This window comes from Myzus persicae, unplaced genomic scaffold (assembly GCF_001856785.1).
Source record: "Myzus persicae strain clone G006 unplaced genomic scaffold, MPER_G0061.0, whole genome shotgun sequence".
NCBI lineage: Eukaryota > Metazoa > Arthropoda > Insecta > Hemiptera > Aphididae > Myzus > Myzus persicae.
This window is the reverse complement of record NW_019103784.1, coordinates 478,756-497,017: the sequence shown is the minus strand read 5'-3', so window position 1 is coordinate 497,017 and position 18,262 is coordinate 478,756. Positions and strand designations below refer to the sequence as shown.

At 28.0% G+C, this 18,262-nt stretch overlaps 4 protein-coding genes across 6 annotated transcripts; 1 reads left to right on the top strand and 3 right to left on the bottom strand.

Moving 5' to 3' along the window:
- Positions 1–1,689: 1,689 nt before the first annotated feature.
- On the bottom strand, positions 1,690–6,762 carry LOC111035262 (xylosyltransferase oxt). Its single transcript, XM_022316800.1, has 16 exons — positions 6,428–6,762; positions 5,975–6,350; positions 5,735–5,891; positions 5,504–5,646; positions 5,272–5,444; positions 5,006–5,205; positions 4,618–4,912; positions 4,363–4,539; positions 3,596–3,701; positions 3,255–3,460; positions 3,063–3,188; positions 2,800–3,000; positions 2,581–2,735; positions 2,366–2,521; positions 2,042–2,206; positions 1,690–1,778 (listed from the first exon to the last, which is right to left on the bottom strand). Exons 1-16 carry the CDS (start codon positions 6,560–6,562, stop codon positions 1,772–1,774), a joined length of 2,778 nt encoding a protein of 925 aa, XP_022172492.1. The 5' UTR covers positions 6,563–6,762; the 3' UTR covers positions 1,690–1,771.
- Positions 6,763–6,865: 103 nt separating this feature from the next.
- Positions 6,866–9,290, top strand: LOC111035263 (VIP36-like protein). The gene is made up of 7 exons (XM_022316802.1): positions 6,866–7,344; positions 7,405–7,520; positions 7,646–7,846; positions 7,919–8,081; positions 8,158–8,324; positions 8,633–8,696; positions 8,772–9,290. Exons 1-7 carry the CDS (start codon positions 7,182–7,184, stop codon positions 8,921–8,923), a joined length of 1,026 nt encoding a protein of 341 aa, XP_022172494.1. The 5' UTR covers positions 6,866–7,181; the 3' UTR covers positions 8,924–9,290.
- A 10-nt stretch (positions 9,291–9,300) lies between these two features.
- On the bottom strand, positions 9,301–10,903 carry LOC111035264. Its single transcript, XM_022316803.1, has 5 exons — positions 10,630–10,903; positions 10,453–10,568; positions 10,184–10,385; positions 10,032–10,123; positions 9,301–9,861 (listed from the first exon to the last, which is right to left on the bottom strand). Exons 1-5 carry the CDS (start codon positions 10,808–10,810, stop codon positions 9,766–9,768), a joined length of 687 nt encoding a protein of 228 aa, XP_022172495.1. The 5' UTR covers positions 10,811–10,903; the 3' UTR covers positions 9,301–9,765.
- Positions 10,904–10,957: 54 nt separating this feature from the next.
- On the bottom strand, positions 10,958–18,222 carry LOC111035284 (MATH and LRR domain-containing protein PFE0570w-like). 3 transcript variants are annotated; one of them, XM_022316832.1, is made up of 3 exons: positions 17,618–18,222; positions 12,687–14,875; positions 10,958–12,626 (listed from the first exon to the last, which is right to left on the bottom strand). In XM_022316832.1, exons 2-3 carry the CDS (start codon positions 14,850–14,852, stop codon positions 11,031–11,033), a joined length of 3,762 nt encoding a protein of 1,253 aa, XP_022172524.1. In that variant the 5' UTR covers positions 14,853–14,875; positions 17,618–18,222; the 3' UTR covers positions 10,958–11,030. The 3 variants fall into 3 exon arrangements, with proteins under 3 accessions (XP_022172524.1, XP_022172522.1, XP_022172523.1); XM_022316830.1 differs by having other exon boundaries at positions 10,958–14,875; positions 17,618–18,221; XM_022316831.1 differs by having other exon boundaries at positions 10,958–14,875; positions 18,025–18,221.
- Positions 18,223–18,262: the final 40 nt, after the last annotated feature.

Sequence of the window (18,262 nt, the reverse complement as noted above, 5' to 3'; positions counted from 1 at the left end):
TTATAAAATATAAAGAATAGATTTTGAAAATGTACACCCAGAGTTGTTATATAGACCAATTTATATATTTATAGATTAAATTATTGTTACAATTTAAGTTAATCTACGTAGCATCAAATACAAAATCAGACTAATTAAGACTTAAGAATAATTATTTTAGGGGGTTTTATTTGATTTAATAACAATACAAATATATATTAACTAAGTTGGTAATGAATATTTATATATTATAGTAACACAGTAAAATCAATAAAATGTATCATTTGAACTATTATTTAGCTAACCTTCAAATATTTGATTAATAACATATCTTTTCAACAGTTAAAATTTTTAACACTAATTTTCATATTAATAACATAATTATTACATACAAATATACATAAAGTGTAATTCCAAAATGATATAAATTGAGATCAAAAATATTATCAAATTATTATTTTATTGGCTAAATAACACAGAATAGGACCAATGTGCATATTTCATTAAAAATAAAGTGCATAGACTTAAAAATTGTTTTATGAGATATAAAATGGATTACAGGTTGAACAATGAATTGTTCAGTGACTTACTAAAATCTGATTAATTACGTAATTGTGTAATAAATACCATGTAAATATGATTAAATACAATTATACCAACAAATTGGACACATATCGTCACATTTCAGTATTTCACTATGGTATCTAATATTTAGAGTATCAAATGAAGAGTAAAAAAAAAACCAACAAAGAAAAATTTGTAAATATGTTAAAAAGTTACTATTATGTCATGGCCTTCTGAGAAATTATTGAAAATAACACTAAAAATATCTCCCTTATAAAGCTAATTTAAATTATAAAGTGACCATTGGTTCATGAAATTTAAAAAGGAAAAATTTTGTTAGTTTACTTAAAGAGGAATAATTTTAAAATTTGTGTTAGTATTGAAAAAAAAGTAGGAAAATTAGAGAAAAAATAATTAAAATTTCCTAATTTTAGAATTAGGAGATAAAAAACAAACATTTGATACTGCAATTGAAAATTAGCTAAATAATATTTGTATAACTTGGTGATTTTTGGGGATGATGGGAAATTATGAAATGAGCTGGGCGTCATAGAAGATACAATTAATAATTTTCATGTACAATATTAGATAAATATAACCAGTGTCAGAAAATCAAATATTGTAATTTAGTGGACTATAAAATGTCTTTTCATTTATTACAACAATGTAATATTTGTTACTATATTTAAACACAATGACAAACAAAATTTATAGTTAAGAATTTACAATTGGTTAGGTAATCACAATTTCCTGGCGGCCCCCTATAGAAAACCAATTTTATATCTCCTTAATTAATAATGGTAACAAGTGACAAATCTTATATTTAAAAAAATTTTACATAATAATTAGTTATATAATAAATAAATAAAATCTATTTTAGTAAACAAATCGGAAATGTAAATTGATCTCTATAAAGAATATAATATTCTTAATAAATAATTTAAATAAAATCCCTTGCTAAATCTGTACATATAATATACACTAATTCTCACCCTTGCGGAGTAAAATTCATTATAAAACATAACATTTTGTGTATTGCAATTTCAAATTTGTGAACTAATTTCAATTAATTTCTAAGAAATAGAAATAAAAAGTAATAATATATTAAAAAAACAATATAATAAAAATAAAGGAATAGCCAGTTAACAGTATAAATATGTGAATAGACATAAGTTTTTAGAAAAAGTAGTATAATTTTTAATGATATGGCACTATGTCAGTCTAATAATTAATATCTGAAAATAAAAATGATAAAATTACTATTGCATTTTTTTTTTATAAAACCACATATCAATATTATTAAAATGAAATAATATCATCTGAATAAAAATATAAGACTTAAAGAAAAATTAATTTTTAAAAATAGGAAATAAATTTTTTACCTAAATTTAAAATCAAAATCATACACTTATAAAAACTATAAAGTATTATTGATTCCAATTAGTCTATGTTCAAAATTTCTCATTTTAAAATAAAGACTTCAGTTATAACATTTTACCTGTTAAGAGTTCCAGATTCCTTATTGATTGATTTGATGTCAGATTTTGGATCAGGTGAATAGGAACTCCATGATGATTCAGCACAAGTGACTAACTCTTTTAAACCACAATCATTTAAAGATTTACAAGGAACCACAATACACGTCTCTATTAAATTGTAAGCACTAAAAAGCAAAAACATAAATTAAACAACATTCATAATAATTTAATGGATGCAAGTAAATCAATTGAAATTATATAATTGTATGTAACAAAAATGTAATTAATCCTGTAAATAATGTAATATTTTATAGTTTATTTTAACTTTATACCAATAAACATACCTTGTAATTAGATTATCGATCCAACTCGTCATTTTAGTTTTTGTACGATCAATGAATTTATTTCTAGTTTCCAATTTTATTGACTTTTTGAAAGCAATTACCACATTTGCCCAATCTTGTAAAGATTGCTTATAATTTTGAGCTTTATTTATAAAGCTATAACAAAAATAATTATCTTGAAATTAAATAACTAAAAATTAACTGTTATAATTTACCTCATTTGACTAGCAGGAATAGATGTATCTTTAATGGTTGGCAATGGGGTAACTAGGAATTGAGTATATGCCATGGTTACATTTTCATAAACTAGCAATACGGTCCATATTCCTTGTGACAATGGCATTGGTAAAATCGGTTTACCAAATGTTACCTAAAATTTAAATTTAATATTATAATTTTAACTAGCCATAAAACAATTTAAAAAAACTACCCACCAAAGCAGATTCCTCAATATTTATAGATGTGACATTAACCAGTTCATCATAAGGATTTAACCATAAAAATGTAACAGAAAAACTTTGTTCACCAGTAGCCCACTGGTGTATTAATACTGGTTCTGTATAAGGACTTATGAGACGTATAAAATTCCTAGACATTTGTTCTTTTTTATCGAAATCTGAACTGACGACAAAATTCTGTAATAAATTATACTGAAATACATTTATTTTCATGATAACTATTACAATTTGTTAATTACCAATAGCCTATTGATTGGATCTCTATGATGTATTATTATTCCTTGTAGCTTGGGCCAACACCAACTTTCAAGTAGTAATTTAGTAGAACTATTTGAGAAACTGACTTCATATTGAATTAAAAACCCCTAATGAGATGAGAGAATAGAGTATATATTTTGCATTATTCATGTCTATTATTAAATAAAAATTACTTTAAATTGATCTTTGTGGTGATAGGTGAAAACTTGTAGTAACTTATCAAGACTACGGATTTGACAAGTTGTGTGTGAAGTAGTTAGATATTTTGTTGCAACTCGAGCAAGACTGGTTCCAACTGTAAGCAGTGATTCATCTGGGGCTGGATGTACATCCTCATAATGATATACATTTTGCCAATAACTCATACGGTTTTTAAAATCTAAAATATCAAATTCAAATTTTTAGAGTTGTATTAACTTTAGTGTATTACATTTTTCTAATAAGGATTAAAAATTAATATTACACATTGCATAAATAAGGATACTGTTTAAACGTTTAAAACAAGAAACTTTACCTGCAGGGTATTCTCCATACAACCAAACTTCTAGTGTGTCTATAATAGACAAATTGATAATGGGTTCAAATTTACGAGCAAAATAAACTTGTTTCTTCTCAGTGTTCTATAGGGAAACATTTGAAATGACACCATAAGCATTAATTTCAACAAATTACATTTAAATTATATCCTAATATCAGTGGCGAGGCGTGAGTATTAAGGACAGGGAGATATTAAAAAAAAAAGTTAAGCATGACAATATTATTAATATTTATATCAATATAAATATAATTTAGACAATATCACACAAGAAATAAACAAACCATAAACTAAAAAACAACCACAATAACAAGTTTGCGGCCGTCAATATCACAATTACTGCAAAATAAAATAAAAACAAAATATGAACAGTAAGATGTATCTAATAGCACAACAATAACTCCTAACCCCCTCACTTTCCAATTCTCCCACACACAGTGCCCAGGAATAAAGATACGAATCATATTTATTTTTATAGTGAGTTTATACTGTTTTTGGAATATTTGGACGTCAACTGAATTGACACCCAACTAGTCCATCGGTTCCATACTATGTTGGTAGAACAAAAAGAAAAGGTTATGATAAAAAATATTAAAATATTTTTACATAATATATTATTGTTATGACATAAAATAAATATTTTATTCAATGAGTTATTATAATATTTATTCATATTCTAAGCGGGAAGACGTCTCATTGTCGCCTTACACTTCGCCACCGCCTACTATCATTCTAAATTATACTACCTTAATACGGTTCCAGTCATCATATCGAAAAACATTTGGGCTACAACCACACCAATCAACAACATGGCGATATTGACATTTACAACCAAGCCATCTTTTCCAATTGGTCACGTGTAAATTATTATCAATATAAGTTTCACAAAAAGGAGAATTTCTTAATACAGTGTGAAAAAATGACTAAAAAATCAAATAGAAAAAAATCACAATGTTAATTATTTACTTTTAATAACCTCGATGAAATATTGTTATAAGTACCTCAGCTGGTAATAAAGTATACTTGAAGAATTGTGATAGACCAGAAATAAGAGTATCACCGGCCACTAGATAATCAACAAAAGGTCGAGACAATGCTAGCCAATCACTACCACCGTCCCAAATAATGCCTTTTGGTAATTCCTTTTCCCCTACACGCCACATTCTAGCTTCACACTCTACAAATGTCTTGTCTAGTCCTTGTTTTTGTATAAATTGTTGAACTTCACGGCCGTGTGATTTGACAAAATTATGTTCACGATTCATAGTTAAAAACTTTACCAATGCATCATTTGATCTAGTGTAATTTATACATATATATTAATAAAAATGGTTGAAATCTCAAAAGAATTTAATTCAAAGTTATTTTTTTATTAAAATATATACAAACTTTATTGGAAAATCAGATTCACTCAGATTAATAACAAAATCCCAATCCCAAGAAGACTCTACAAGGTCTGACATAGCATCCATCAACGTAGTTAATAATGAGGCTCCTCCCCAGATGGTTGAATGTCTTCGACGTGATAATCGAATATTGCTTAATGCTAATTCAATTTTTAACAATTCTCTGAACATGTAATCATGCCTCTGCAATTTAAAACAAAACAATGAATAATTTTACATTATACAATTATGAAATATTAATAGTCTTACAGCATCTACATGAATAAAAAAATAATGATCACGATGAAACAGAGCTTTGATTAATCTATATACTTGTCTTACAGCTCTTCCATTCAATGTTAAGAGAAAAACAATTCTCACAGGAGGTGTATTATTATGTTTAATATTTGGTGAAGGTTCAGAAGCAACTTTAGCAATGAATTCTGAGAAAAAAAATGTATTAAAAACTGAAGGATTAACATAATATTAATAATGAACTCACTAGAAACACCAGTTCTAAAAACATTGATAGTATAATGGCCACCGCACATTTGACTTAGATTTCCTGGACATTGCATATCACAAAATGTATCTGGAAGCTTTAAGCCCCATTCTGGAGTTTCATTACCACAAAAACATTCAGTCCTGGTAACATTTATTTTAAAATTGTTTTACCAAAAATACTAAAATATTAACTAACAATTTTTATTAAACAATATGCATTAGTCATTACCCATATTCAACTCCAGCAAAGGCAAAACCAGATTGAAGACAAAGATCCACACAATTTTCTTGAGAATTACTGTGAATAAGTGTAGTTTTATAACCAGGCAATAATTTAATTTCTTTGCCATCACGAAAACATCCTACTATTTTATTCTGTTTTACATCTAATAAAAAATTAAACAACAGTTAAATAAATAATAATATTAAACAGATAACAGAATATGAATGATAATATACGTTTTAATACCATTTGTTGGACATTGATGAGGCAGTCGTTTGGGATATGGGGGATTTGTCTTAATAAGACACGATATGTTTGCTATGATTTGTTTACAGGTTTCGGTTTTTGCACGATGTAATGCAGATACACATTCACGACCACTTAAATCACAAGGTGGCACAAATCCTAATTCATCTATTCCTAATACTCTATAATTATCAGTCTTATAATTGTTGTGCCGTTGTTGAAGCGCTTTATTAAAGTATTCATTTGATGATGCACTATTATCCTTGTCTGGCGGTAGTTTATTACGATGATTACTACCACTCGGAACATTGTTATAACTTGACTCTTCATCATCGCCAATACCATAATCAGCTACATTCCTTAATCTGTTTAACGACTAAAATAAAAATGTCATTCTTATAATTACTCATTATTTAAAAAATGTACAAACAACATTATTCTAAGACTGCTTACATTTGGCGACAGTTCTTCGACAACTGAATATTCTTGAATGGAAAAGAACACAAATGCTAATGCGACTTGAACGCATAAGATGATTGTGCCTCCAATGCAAAATAAACGGTATCTTTTCAGCCATTTAATATCCATGGTTGTCGTTCTTGTTGTTCAGCTTTAATGCTTCATTGTCACCAGCTAAATAAATACACATAATTTTCTTTATTTTTCACTACAGCTCAGTACTTACAGAAGCTATCAACTTAAGACAATTTAAAATTCTATTTAAATTGAAAAGGCATAATCATTATATGTTGTTAATCGTCACAACTTCTCAAATTTGAAGCTTTGCTTCGTCTCTGATTAGACAATCATTCATTATCAGTGATATACAAAGAGGTTACAAAAAGTTGTTATTTTATCAAGAGTCATTTGATGTTTCATTTGATACCGTAGAGTATCTTTAATATTATAGTATCTTTTTTAATATACCAGCTATTGTCAATAATTGTCATAAATCTATGCATATTGTATATTTATTATTTTCGATTTCGACTTCGTACCTTCTAGTTGTAGACATTAGTTGTAATTTGTAGGCACTTGAGTATTAAAAAATCTTGACTCCTAATCAAAGACATATAATTGGTTGATAAGTGATTTTTGTTTTTTGGAACCAAAACCCTAAGTTTTAACTCGACTAATTACTAACTGGAGATCATCAATTGATTTTTGTATTCTATGCTAAAAACATTCCATTTCCATTTATTACACCATGACGAACTCCAACACTCAAAATATAATTAATCCGAAAAAAGTCTGTACAAAATTCTATTTATTTATGATTGTTTTTTCATTTCTCAGTACAGAAGTTTACTCTGAATGGAACACCAGAGATTATATGAAACGCGAACATTCACTGTTGAAACCATACCAAGGTAAGAATAATTATTAGAAAGTATACAAATATATAATTTAATAGATCATTTTTCTGACAGGGTCTGGCATTACAGTACCAAACTGGGACTTTATGGGTTCTACTATAGTGACTGACAAATATGTGCGATTAACACCAGATTTGCAAAGCAAGTCTGGTTCAATATGGAACTCATTAGTATGTATTCGTATTTTGTAGTATGTTTAGTCAAATTAATCTGCTTATCAATTATCCAGTAACATAGTCTGATTACTCTGATGGGATATAATTAATTTCATCTCTTTAATTTTCTTTTTCTTTAGCCTTGTTACATCAATAATTGGGAGTTACAAGTACAATTCAAAATCCATGGAAAAGGAAAAGACAGTCTTCACGGTGATGGCATGGCTATTTGGTACACCCGAGAAAGAATGAAACATGGTCCAGTTTTTGGCAATAAAGATTTATTTGAAGGGCTTGCTGTTATTATTGATACATATAGTAATCATAACGGAGAACATAATGTATAACTAATAATTATTTTTGATTTGTCCATGTTGTTTAATATTTCTATTTTTTTCTTTTATATACAATAGCACCAACATCCTTATATTTCATCAATGATTAACAATGGATCTTTGCAATATGATCATGACCGCGATGGAACCCATACAGAACTGGCAGGATGTGAAGTTAAAGTCAGAAATTTACCAACTGAAACTCATGTTTTAATAAGATATACTGGCAATACTCTAACCGGTATGTTTATTTAATATTCTCACTATTCCTAATTAGTTCAATAAATTATTTGTATTAATTTAATTGAATATTTTAGTCATGACAGACTTAGAAGATAAAGCTGTATGGAAACCTTGTTTTTCTGTTGATGGCGTTGAATTGCCGACTGGTTACTATTTTGGATTTTCTGCAGCAACGGGAGACCTGTCAGATAATCATGAAATTTTAGCTGTTCGCCTATATGAAGTGGATTCTGATGACCCTGTAAGTGTTTTATTACTATATTATGTTAAATATAATTGAGTTGTAGGTTTTGTGCATTATTCAATATTTCTTTATGTCTGTTTGTCATCTAATAAATAGCCAAAACTAATATAAATATTTGTATCAATAACAAAAATAGCTCAAGCAAATAAGTTACAACTCTATTAGATAGTATTTTTAATATTAATTGACAATTGTTCGAATAGTAAGAAACCTATTAGGTACCTATTTAACTAATAAAAGAGTATGTTTTTGTTTATTGGTTTTTTTACACATTGTTTGATAACTTTATTGTACATTTTTTTTAGAATGAAGCTCTTAAGGATCGTTCAAATATAATTCCGAATGCTAAAATATTCAGTCCACCAAGAGGTAATTTTATCAAAAATACAAATGCTGCGTTACATATGACAATTGTGTTGAATGTATAATATTTTTCTTTTCCAGAACATATTGAAGATACAAAAAGTCCAAGTTGGAGTGGTTTAAAAATATTTTTTATTGTCTTATTCGTTATTATTTTAATTGCTGCTTTAATTGTTGGTGGTGTGTGGTATTGGGAGTACCAGCAAACTCAATCACATAAAACATTTTACTAAAAACCAGTTTAATTTTAAATGTAAACAAAAGAAAAATATCAATTTAAATTTTAACATTGCCATCACAAAAAAATAATACAATAATCATATTAGTTTTTATTATTAAATATATAAAAACAAGTAATTGTATACTATGTCTTACATGTCTCAATCAAATTTCAGTCAAAACAAATAATTTTTTTAATTGTAGACTCGTGTCTTTGTGTATTGAAATATTGTTTTTGTATAATATATACGGTATTTGTGTTCCATTTTAAATTCCATTCATTCTATGTTTTAGTCATTAGATTTTAGACTGTTGTACTATAGATTAAATACACCAATACACATGATCTACTTTTATACAATGTATAATATTAATAATTTATTAATTATAGTTTTTTTTTTTAATCCTTAATAGCAAACTAAGACTGCTTGTTAGGTCATGTAAACCTAACCATTATGATGATGTATAATATAATTTACAGCTTATGTTATTATTGGGATAAGACCACATTAGTTTTATATAATGAAAGTAGTCATCAAACAGCATATTATTCTCCTTTAATATGGCATTAACCAGTAGCAATCTTAAAATATAACTAAAGTACCTATGATAATAGTTTATCCATGACACAATAATTTGTATTTATTGGTATGTGTCCATCAAGTACACTTACCATAATTAAAATTTATATTAGAGTATAAACATGTTAGATTATTACTTACTATTTGTGTATTAAATGTTATCACATACTTCATTTAAAGTATACATTTATAATAATTATGGTTGCAGAAAAAAAATAAAATAAGCTACTACAATTTTTGATAACTTTCAGCATTATAATTCATTTGAAACATATTTAGGAAGTGTTATCTTTTTTCAGCTGATTTAATTGCGATTGTAAATCTTTTATCCGCCTATCTTTCACACATATCAATGAACTCATGTGGTCAATCTAAATAAATATATGATTCTTAGTTTTTATTATAATAATAATTTATAGCTAAATAAACTAAAAATATTTTTTTTTTTAAAATAGAGAATTTAACGTAACAATATCAAATCACAATATATCACGAGGATTTTGGTTTTTAATTGTATCATAAAGTGTTAAGATAATCTAACCTTGTGTTCCATATTATTGATTTTATGCTTTAGTTTATTTATTAATCCTACAACTTCTTTGTCGAGATATTCTTTAGTGCAACAATCAGTTTCTGAGGAAAATAAAACAATATTATGAACACTCAATACACAACTATGTATACTAATAATACCTGTAACTTGAATCATTTCGTCGTTAACTATGATATAAAGTGGACAATTTTGATTTTTTTCAAATTTTAATTGTTTCTCGCGTTCAAGTTCATCAACTACCAGTTTTAAAGATTTCAAAAACTGAAAAATAGTATTTGGATCGGCCGTTGATAACTTCTCAATAGTTTCTTTAGAAAGTGGTAACTTTACTTTCTTTAATACCTTTTGACGACATTTAATAAGATTTATTACATAAGAAATTGGTGGTGACTTAGCTTTTGAAATTTACTTTTCTATTTAAAGTATCCCAATTTGAAATCTTATTTGTCAGTGAGCTAGCTGGTACATAATTGTGAAGGTCTATTAATTTTGGCCAATAATATTTTATTATTTCAGCAACCATAGCTATTACAATTATCCGTTATTAATCTAACAGAACACACTGTAAATAATAATTGTATTTTACTTGCATCAGAAAAATCCCTGACTATGGTTTTTTTTGGACGAGTAAATTCAAAAGAGTTAATCCAATGAATTACATTACTTAAATTCATTGGATTATCATTGTTCAAAGAATCACCATGCGATGACAAAGGAAAACTGCATGATTGATTTTCACAGTTTGAATCATCACTTCTGGTTGTCATTTTTTAATTCACACAAAAATAACAAGTATTTATAAAAAAAGAAAGTAAAAAATTATATTAATAAAATAATTATTGACAAAAATAAAACTAGTTACTAGGCAACATATTTTGTTTTTTTTTTTTTTGGAAGATTAAAAATTATTTTTAAAATCAGGAACAAATAAATATAATATAATGAGACCTTAAGGAAGTCTTAGTAAAATATCTAAAATTAATATTTTCAATCATCGACATTATCATTATTGTTAGATTCGTCGGAGCATGGGAAATCTCTGTCTATAAATTCAGCTTTAAATTTTTTAATGCTCCCTGATAGCAAGTGATTACGATTTTCTTTATTATCAGCAACTTGTCTCTTTAAGTTTTTTTTTAAATTTTTTGCAATTCTCACAAATGGCAGTATTTTACAATTTCTGTCATTAACAATTTTTTTATCGACAATCTTCCTAAATTCTATATACACTTCATTATTTTTTTTTATAAATGGTATTGCTTCATTAATTGTAGTATACTCATTTGGTTTATATGCATTGAGTTCATCATTGAATATGTTACAATTATTTTCATTGATAGGACTATGTATTAAATTGTTATTTTGACTTGCTGGGTTACAAGGATGTGGGTGGAAATGAGATGAATAATGTGACTTATTTGAAATATTAAAATCACTGTCACTACTATCTTTAAGTTCATACACTTCAACATCCATGGGAATGATCTTTTTATTTATAATTTGAGCACTTGAACTGATAGGAGTAAAGTTATTAACACCATATTCATCAATTTGAACGTTAGAGTTAATAGGAGCAGAATTTTCATCGATTTGAGTGCTATGGCGGTGAACGTAATCATTAGTGGAATCATAGCAATTCATGCATTCTAATGGTACATCGGTTTGAGTACAGTTGTGTTTACCATCTACACGACCAAATGAATTGGGTAACATGGCAATACGATCCATAAACTGTTCATGATTTTCTAATAAATTAGTTTGAGTATACTTTGTTTTTTTTGTAATATCATGTAATATAGTTGATTGATCACTACTACTAGTGGTAGATTCGGAATCATACAAACTCTCGTCGCTCGTAGAATCTGAGGAAGTATCGGTTGATGAATAATCTATTTTATCACCAACATCTAATGATTCAACAGATGATTGATCATAACTTGATAAAGACTCATTAGAACTGTCAGAACTGTCATTACTTATAACGTCTGAATATTTATAGTTTGGTGTAAATGATGTTTGTGGTTCGTGGTCATATTGATAATATTCATTTTCAAAGTTGTTAATAATACCATCATTATCAATCACAACATAAGTATCATCTGTTTGAGATTTAGCTTTTGATTCTTCTTCATTACCTAGTGTTTCTGTAGGTGATTGATCATGGTCAGTAAAAGCAACATTAGAATTTTCATTGTTTATAATAACAGAACACTCTTTGCTTGGTATATGTTTTGTTTCTTCTTCATTATCTTGTGATTGAGATGGTACTAGACAATCATATTTTAAATTATTATTAGTTCCAATATCATCACTTCCCAAATTTTCTTTATCACTAAAGTTTTCTTCATCATTCAAATCTCCTCCATAGCTCATGTCTTCTACATTGCCTAGATCTTCATCATTACTTAAATTTTCCACATCACTTAAACTGTCTTCACTCTGCAACTGTAGTTCAACATTCAAATCTTCTTCGGCTTGAAAATGTAATCCATTGTCCAAATTGTCTTCACTTTGCAAACTGAGTTCATCACTCACATCATCTTCATCCTGATCATCGAGTTCTATACTTGAATCATCTTCATCCTGCAAATTTAAATCAACATTCAAATCTTCTTCATCCTGAAAATTATGTTCATCTCTTACACTTTGCCAATCAGTATCATCATCATCTTCAGTCGGCAATTCGATTTCATCAATCAATTCTTCTTCAGCCTGAAAATTGATTTTGTCATTCAAATTCTTATCAACATGTAAATTGAGTTCCTTGTTCAAATCTCCTTTGACCTGCAGATTGATTTTATCACTTAAACGGTTTTCAATCTGCAAAATTAACTTATCGATCAAGTGGTCTTCACCTGAGAAATTGAGTTCATCGTTCAAATCATCTTCAACCTTCGAATTGTTTTCAGATTGCATATTGAGCTGATCATTCAAATCTTTTTCAATCTGTAAATTGATTTCATCATCTAAATACTTATAACTTGGTGAAAGTTGTGGAACTGAATCTGTATATAATTGATAATATTCAGTGTAAGAATTATCAGTAATATAATCTGTGATTAATGGGTATTTAGATTTTTCATTAATAAAGTCAACGTTTGATGAAGGTTTTGATTCTTCATTTGTATGGACGGTGATTAATGAAGGCTTTGATACTTCATTAATATGGTCGGTAGTTAATGAAGGTTTTGATTCTTCATTTAAAAAGTCAGTGGTTAATAAATATTTTGATTCTTCTTTAATGTCTAGTAATGGAATTGATGATTGATTGTTACTAATAACAGTATCACCAGAACTTTTGTTAATCATTATGTTTTCACTGCTTTCCATAAATGTTGTTTCTTCTTTGATACTGGCAACACTACATGGAGAAATTGATGAAAGATTACAATCAACATTGCCAGAATATTTACTACTTAAAACTTCAGAATGATTATTGTCTGATGAACATTTGGTAAATTCAGTTGGTGGTTGGTAAAATTCCACTTTACATTTGTCATTATTTTCATCATATTCTTCTTTTATTTTCACATCTGGATACATATTATTTGGTGTAATTTGAAATTCTTCTTTGATTTTTGGTGATTCAGGAGAATGATGATAACAAGCAGCGGAATCACCAGAATCAATAGGCGTTTCAATTTTTATATCTAAATCTTCATAGTGTGAAAAAAGTTTTGTATCTTCACAGTCATTTTGTAATCCAGAAAATAATTTATAATATTCAATTTTAACATCAACTGCAGATGTATTTGATGATTGATTATAAAAAGTAGAAATATCTTCATAATTTGTATTGTTTATGATTCCTGAATACTCGTTTGTTAATAGTATTTTAGTTGTTTCTTTAATACTCTCTATTTTATGTTGACATTTTTTGTACTTTTTTTTATATTTGTAATGTTTTTTAAAATATTTTTTGTTATCACTGTGCATAAAACCTGAAAAATCTATAGTTAATTTAGGTTTCATTTTTTCAATTGGATCTGATTTCAATAACTCACTAGAATTAGTTACATTGTTTACACTGTGTTCGATGTTCTGAGTATTTAAATATTTATTGGTTTGTAGATCTTCTTTATTACAGAGTGATTCAGATGATAATTTATTAGAATATTTATCATGCTCCATAGTTTTGTCATCTACTTTATGATCAGTACACTGATCTAAAGCTAAACTCTGAATGCATGGTTTAATATCCCAATCAGAAACACCAGAACTAGTGCTAGGGTCGCAACTTGGTGTTGCCATGTCAACATCCTGGTGATCGACATATTCTGTGGTACTTTCTTGTTTGATTTTGGCTCTATTTATTACTAATAATCTTTCATACTCTTCTTGATCAAATTCAGTTTTTATTTCGTTTACAACAGAGTTAACTTTTTCACAATCATTAATTTTCTTTTCTGAAGTCTTTCGAACAGTCATTTTTAGCTTTTTATTTTTGTTGGTTTTTACAGTGCATAAAAAGTTAACTAGTGAAAATTTATCAGCTTCTGAATGACTAGCATTACTACTGTTGTGACGGCGATAAAAATGACTATGTATACAATCTCTTTTCACTATCATTGCACATTCGTTACATGAAACTAACATTACTTTATCAAGTCGAGGGACTAAACCGAATACAGGAATGTCGTCACTAGATAAAGTAATGGTGTTCTCTGATTTGGCCGGAGGTTTTTTCTTTGAGTTTTCGTTGGAAACATTGTTCAGCTTTTCGCTGAACATAGACCAGGACTGATTTTGAGTTGTTTCAAAAACAGAGATAATGGCCTCTACAACTGGTTGTTTGTTAGGAGAAGACATTGTATTCTAGACGCTTGGTCTAGCTGAAAAAAAAAAAATACCCAAGTATTAGAAAGTAATATATTTTAATTTTTAATGAAATACATTTTATAGAAATACATCTGTTTGATTCTTTAATTATGCATATTACAAGATACATAAAATATAATTTTACTTTTTGAAAAACCACAAATCTACTAATAAGAAAATTTCCGATTTAGTTAATTGTTAATTGTTAATTGTTAATGAAAATATTTTTTTAAAATTGAATTTAAAAAGTTTTCAAAAATACAGATTCATAAGACTTAAATAAAGATGTACATAAATATGCATGCATATCTTCACCTATGTACAAAAGTGAATGCCATTAATTTATCTGTGTAAGATGAATATACAGAAACCAATAAGAAAAATTATTGACAACTTACTAACGCACAATATAGACAATTAGGGTTTGGCAGAACCAATTTTGTGTTATTAACTTTAATATTAGAGTGAATTTATTATATTGACCTAACATAAAATATTAAAGGTAAAAACATTATATGTGTTTATATGCTGGTTTTTTTTAATGATATTTTAATTGTTAAGAAGTTATAAGAGTACGAAATATTACAATTTAAAAATTGATACTCATCTTGCTTAAAAATCATATGTAAAGTAGAAATCAACATAAAAACACAGATAATGTTTTTAATTATGTTTTATAATAGGTTGATTCATTCAAATATTAAAGCTAAATTCACAAAATTAGTTCTTCTAAAAATACATTTGTGAAATTAAGGTAACACATACTCGGCGGTTACAGAGTTATCTTAATATTAAAAAAAAAAAAATGTATTTTAAAAAAATGGATAATTTTAAATTTTAAAATTTTTAACTGTTTATTACACTAAATTATATTTAAAATCAGTATGAATTTATTTTTATGTCTGGATGAATATATAATATATACGTTATAAATTTACATTTAATCAGAATTTAATGTTCTACCAATTAACTAAATGATTTAATTTTTTTTTGACATTTTAACTAGGTAGATGCAATATTATCAAAATTATTAAGTTTTATATAAAGGAAAAACTTGGAATTGTTAAATAGTAATTATTACTAGTTATTTAGTAATTTTACATGATGGCTTTAAAACGGTTTGAAATCCACGGATACTCACTTTTATACTGATTACTATTCTTATTTACCAGTATAAATTAAAGTATCTGTACTACTGAATCATTTTAACACTATCATTTAAACATACTAATTGCTAGAAATAAGTCACAAAAAGTAACCAAACTAGTAAGTCATAACATAGCTCAATGTAATATTGTAATGTTTCTGCTTGAAGGTCTTCACTCTTCTGAGTGCATGTACGTGGTGTGTGCAGATATCATGAAAATTTATTTAAAGAAGGGAATTCTTTTCGGAGACATTGAGAGATGGGTAAATGGGTAAATGTAATGGAGGATATAAGGTCAGCTGGTATTACAAAATAATGTCTAACCAAAAGTAGATCTGAAAGTAATAGTAGAAATTACTATCAGAAAAATTGAATCTGCCACGTGACTTTAAATTAAATTAATGAATGAGAAGATCGATGCTCATTACCTCGCTAACTAACATTGACACCCAAGGATAATAATATTTGGTACCTCTATTCTGATGTATATAATTAAACTCAAAAATGTGCTTTTTTTATATTTTATTTCATATAACCTTTTATTGGTGAAAACATACAAAAACTTTTAAAATACCAACTAAGTAACAAATAACTGACAACTTATAAAAAAAAAAACATTTTATGAATTAAGCAAATCCTAAGCTATGAGATAAAATATATAAATAAATTAGTACATAAATGACTGTGGTAACATGTAATTTTAAGGGTAACTAAAATAGTAACAATGAAATAGATAGAGCTTATTTCCGTACCTAGAGGTGCACTTATAGACTATGAAGCCATTCCTGTGCTTCACTGTGGCCGATGCTGTTTTTTTGTGCCCCTAAAAGGCACTTGCCCCATTTGCCCCCTCCCTAGCACGCACTGTTGATGCTAATTAATGTTAATAAGTATATTTAAAATTAACATAAAACTACATCCCACATAATAATACAGACAAACATACTAACCTACCCAAGTATTCAATTTTCCAAGATTTTTAAATAAAATAAATATGTCCAACATTTTTATACCAAATTTAATATAGGCAAGATAAATGATAAAATTAGTGACATTTAATTTAATCGAGCGTAGGTAGGTATTAGGTGGGTACAATTATTACTTTTCTAAAAGAATATCATCAATTTTTTTTCCTAAAAAACTAAACAGAATCATACAGGTCAATTTCAAAAATCAAAAATCTAACACCACATTGTATTCGTCAATCTGAATGTGTTGGAAAAAAAAGAAAATCAAAAAAACAAACATTATATTAATATTGTACCATTGGTGATGACATCAATAATTATTCACCAGCTACATAATATTATGGTCAAGTACCTAGTTGTTTGGTACAGACACGCCCATTAAGTATACATAAAAAAACTGTATCGTCTTCGGACAACATCATGATAATATTAGTTTATTCTAGAGGTGCCTAACTATATATACACGTAAATGCTAGGTACGTAAAATGAAATTATCATCCAAAACGAGTCCAAGAAAGAATATAGCGTTACACGACCACACAAGCGCAACTATATTATATTATTCAGTAATAATAAATATATTATAACATTATGCAAACATATTATTTTCAACCCCGTTACGTAACGCTTTTGATACTCACAATATGTGCAAATTTTTCTCGTCGCTATATGTATTATATATGTATATATATATATATATAAATAATATCTATATACATATATATATATATATATACATACACATATATGTGTGTCGTACTTTCGTCCGCCTTCTACATTGTGCTCAACGACTCAATTGTGTCTAAAACGATAATACGACGTACGTCGGCGCACGAGGAAAATATTGCACGGATTTTCATTGTTGTTGCGGTCGTTGTTGTTATAATAATTATTGTAACAATTCAAAGATTCGACCGTCAAAGCCGTCATATTGACATGTCTGTGTGTGTCTGAGGCGTTGGAGAAAGCCAAGACTTAAAGAGAAATGACAATAACGTGTGAGACCACTGCTGATCAGCTGCAAATTGCGCATTTGCGCGATACCTACGTCTTTGTATCTTTGTGCGCGAGCGTGTGTCTGTGTGTGGCGTGTGCGCCGTGCGGTTCGTCGATGATATGCGCCGTACGAGTGCGTGTGTGTGCACGGCGGTCTGGATGTGAGCGTGACCCGTGTGTGTAGACAGTGTGTGACTCAGTGACTGTGCGACGGCGAGGCACTGAGGCAACGTGTGCTGCTGTGGCGTCCGGGCCGACCGGGCCCCACTGCCACTGACGAGTGAGGCTGC

Excerpts from the sequence above, each read along its gene's own strand:
- LOC111035262 (XM_022316800.1), bottom strand. The coding sequence starts at position 6,562 with ATGGATATTAAATGGCTGAAAAGATACCGTTTATTTTGCATTGGAGGC. Across the intron at positions 3,702-4,362 it reads ATGACTGGAACCGTATTAAG|AACACTGAGAAGAAACAAGT; the intron begins GTAGTATAATTT and ends GTTTCCCTATAG. Across the intron at positions 3,461-3,595 it reads GTATGGAGAATACCCTGCAG|ATTTTAAAAACCGTATGAGT; the intron begins GTAAAGTTTCTT and ends TTGATATTTTAG.
- LOC111035263 (XM_022316802.1), top strand. The coding sequence starts at position 7,182 with ATGACGAACTCCAACACTCAAAATATAATTAATCCGAAAAAAGTCTGT. Across the intron at positions 7,847-7,918 it reads ATCATAACGGAGAACATAAT|CACCAACATCCTTATATTTC; the intron begins GTATAACTAATA and ends TATATACAATAG. Across the intron at positions 8,082-8,157 it reads TACTGGCAATACTCTAACCG|TCATGACAGACTTAGAAGAT; the intron begins GTATGTTTATTT and ends TGAATATTTTAG.
- LOC111035264 (XM_022316803.1), bottom strand. The coding sequence starts at position 10,810 with ATGACAACCAGAAGTGATGATTCAAACTGTGAAAATCAATCATGCAGT. Across the intron at positions 10,569-10,629 it reads CAGGGATTTTTCTGATGCAA|CTATGGTTGCTGAAATAATA; the intron begins GTAAAATACAAT and ends TAATTGTAATAG. Across the intron at positions 10,124-10,183 it reads CGAAATGATTCAAGTTACAG|AAACTGATTGTTGCACTAAA; the intron begins GTATTATTAGTA and ends TATTTTCCTCAG.
- LOC111035284 (XM_022316830.1), bottom strand. The coding sequence starts at position 14,852 with ATGTCTTCTCCTAACAAACAACCAGTTGTAGAGGCCATTATCTCTGTT.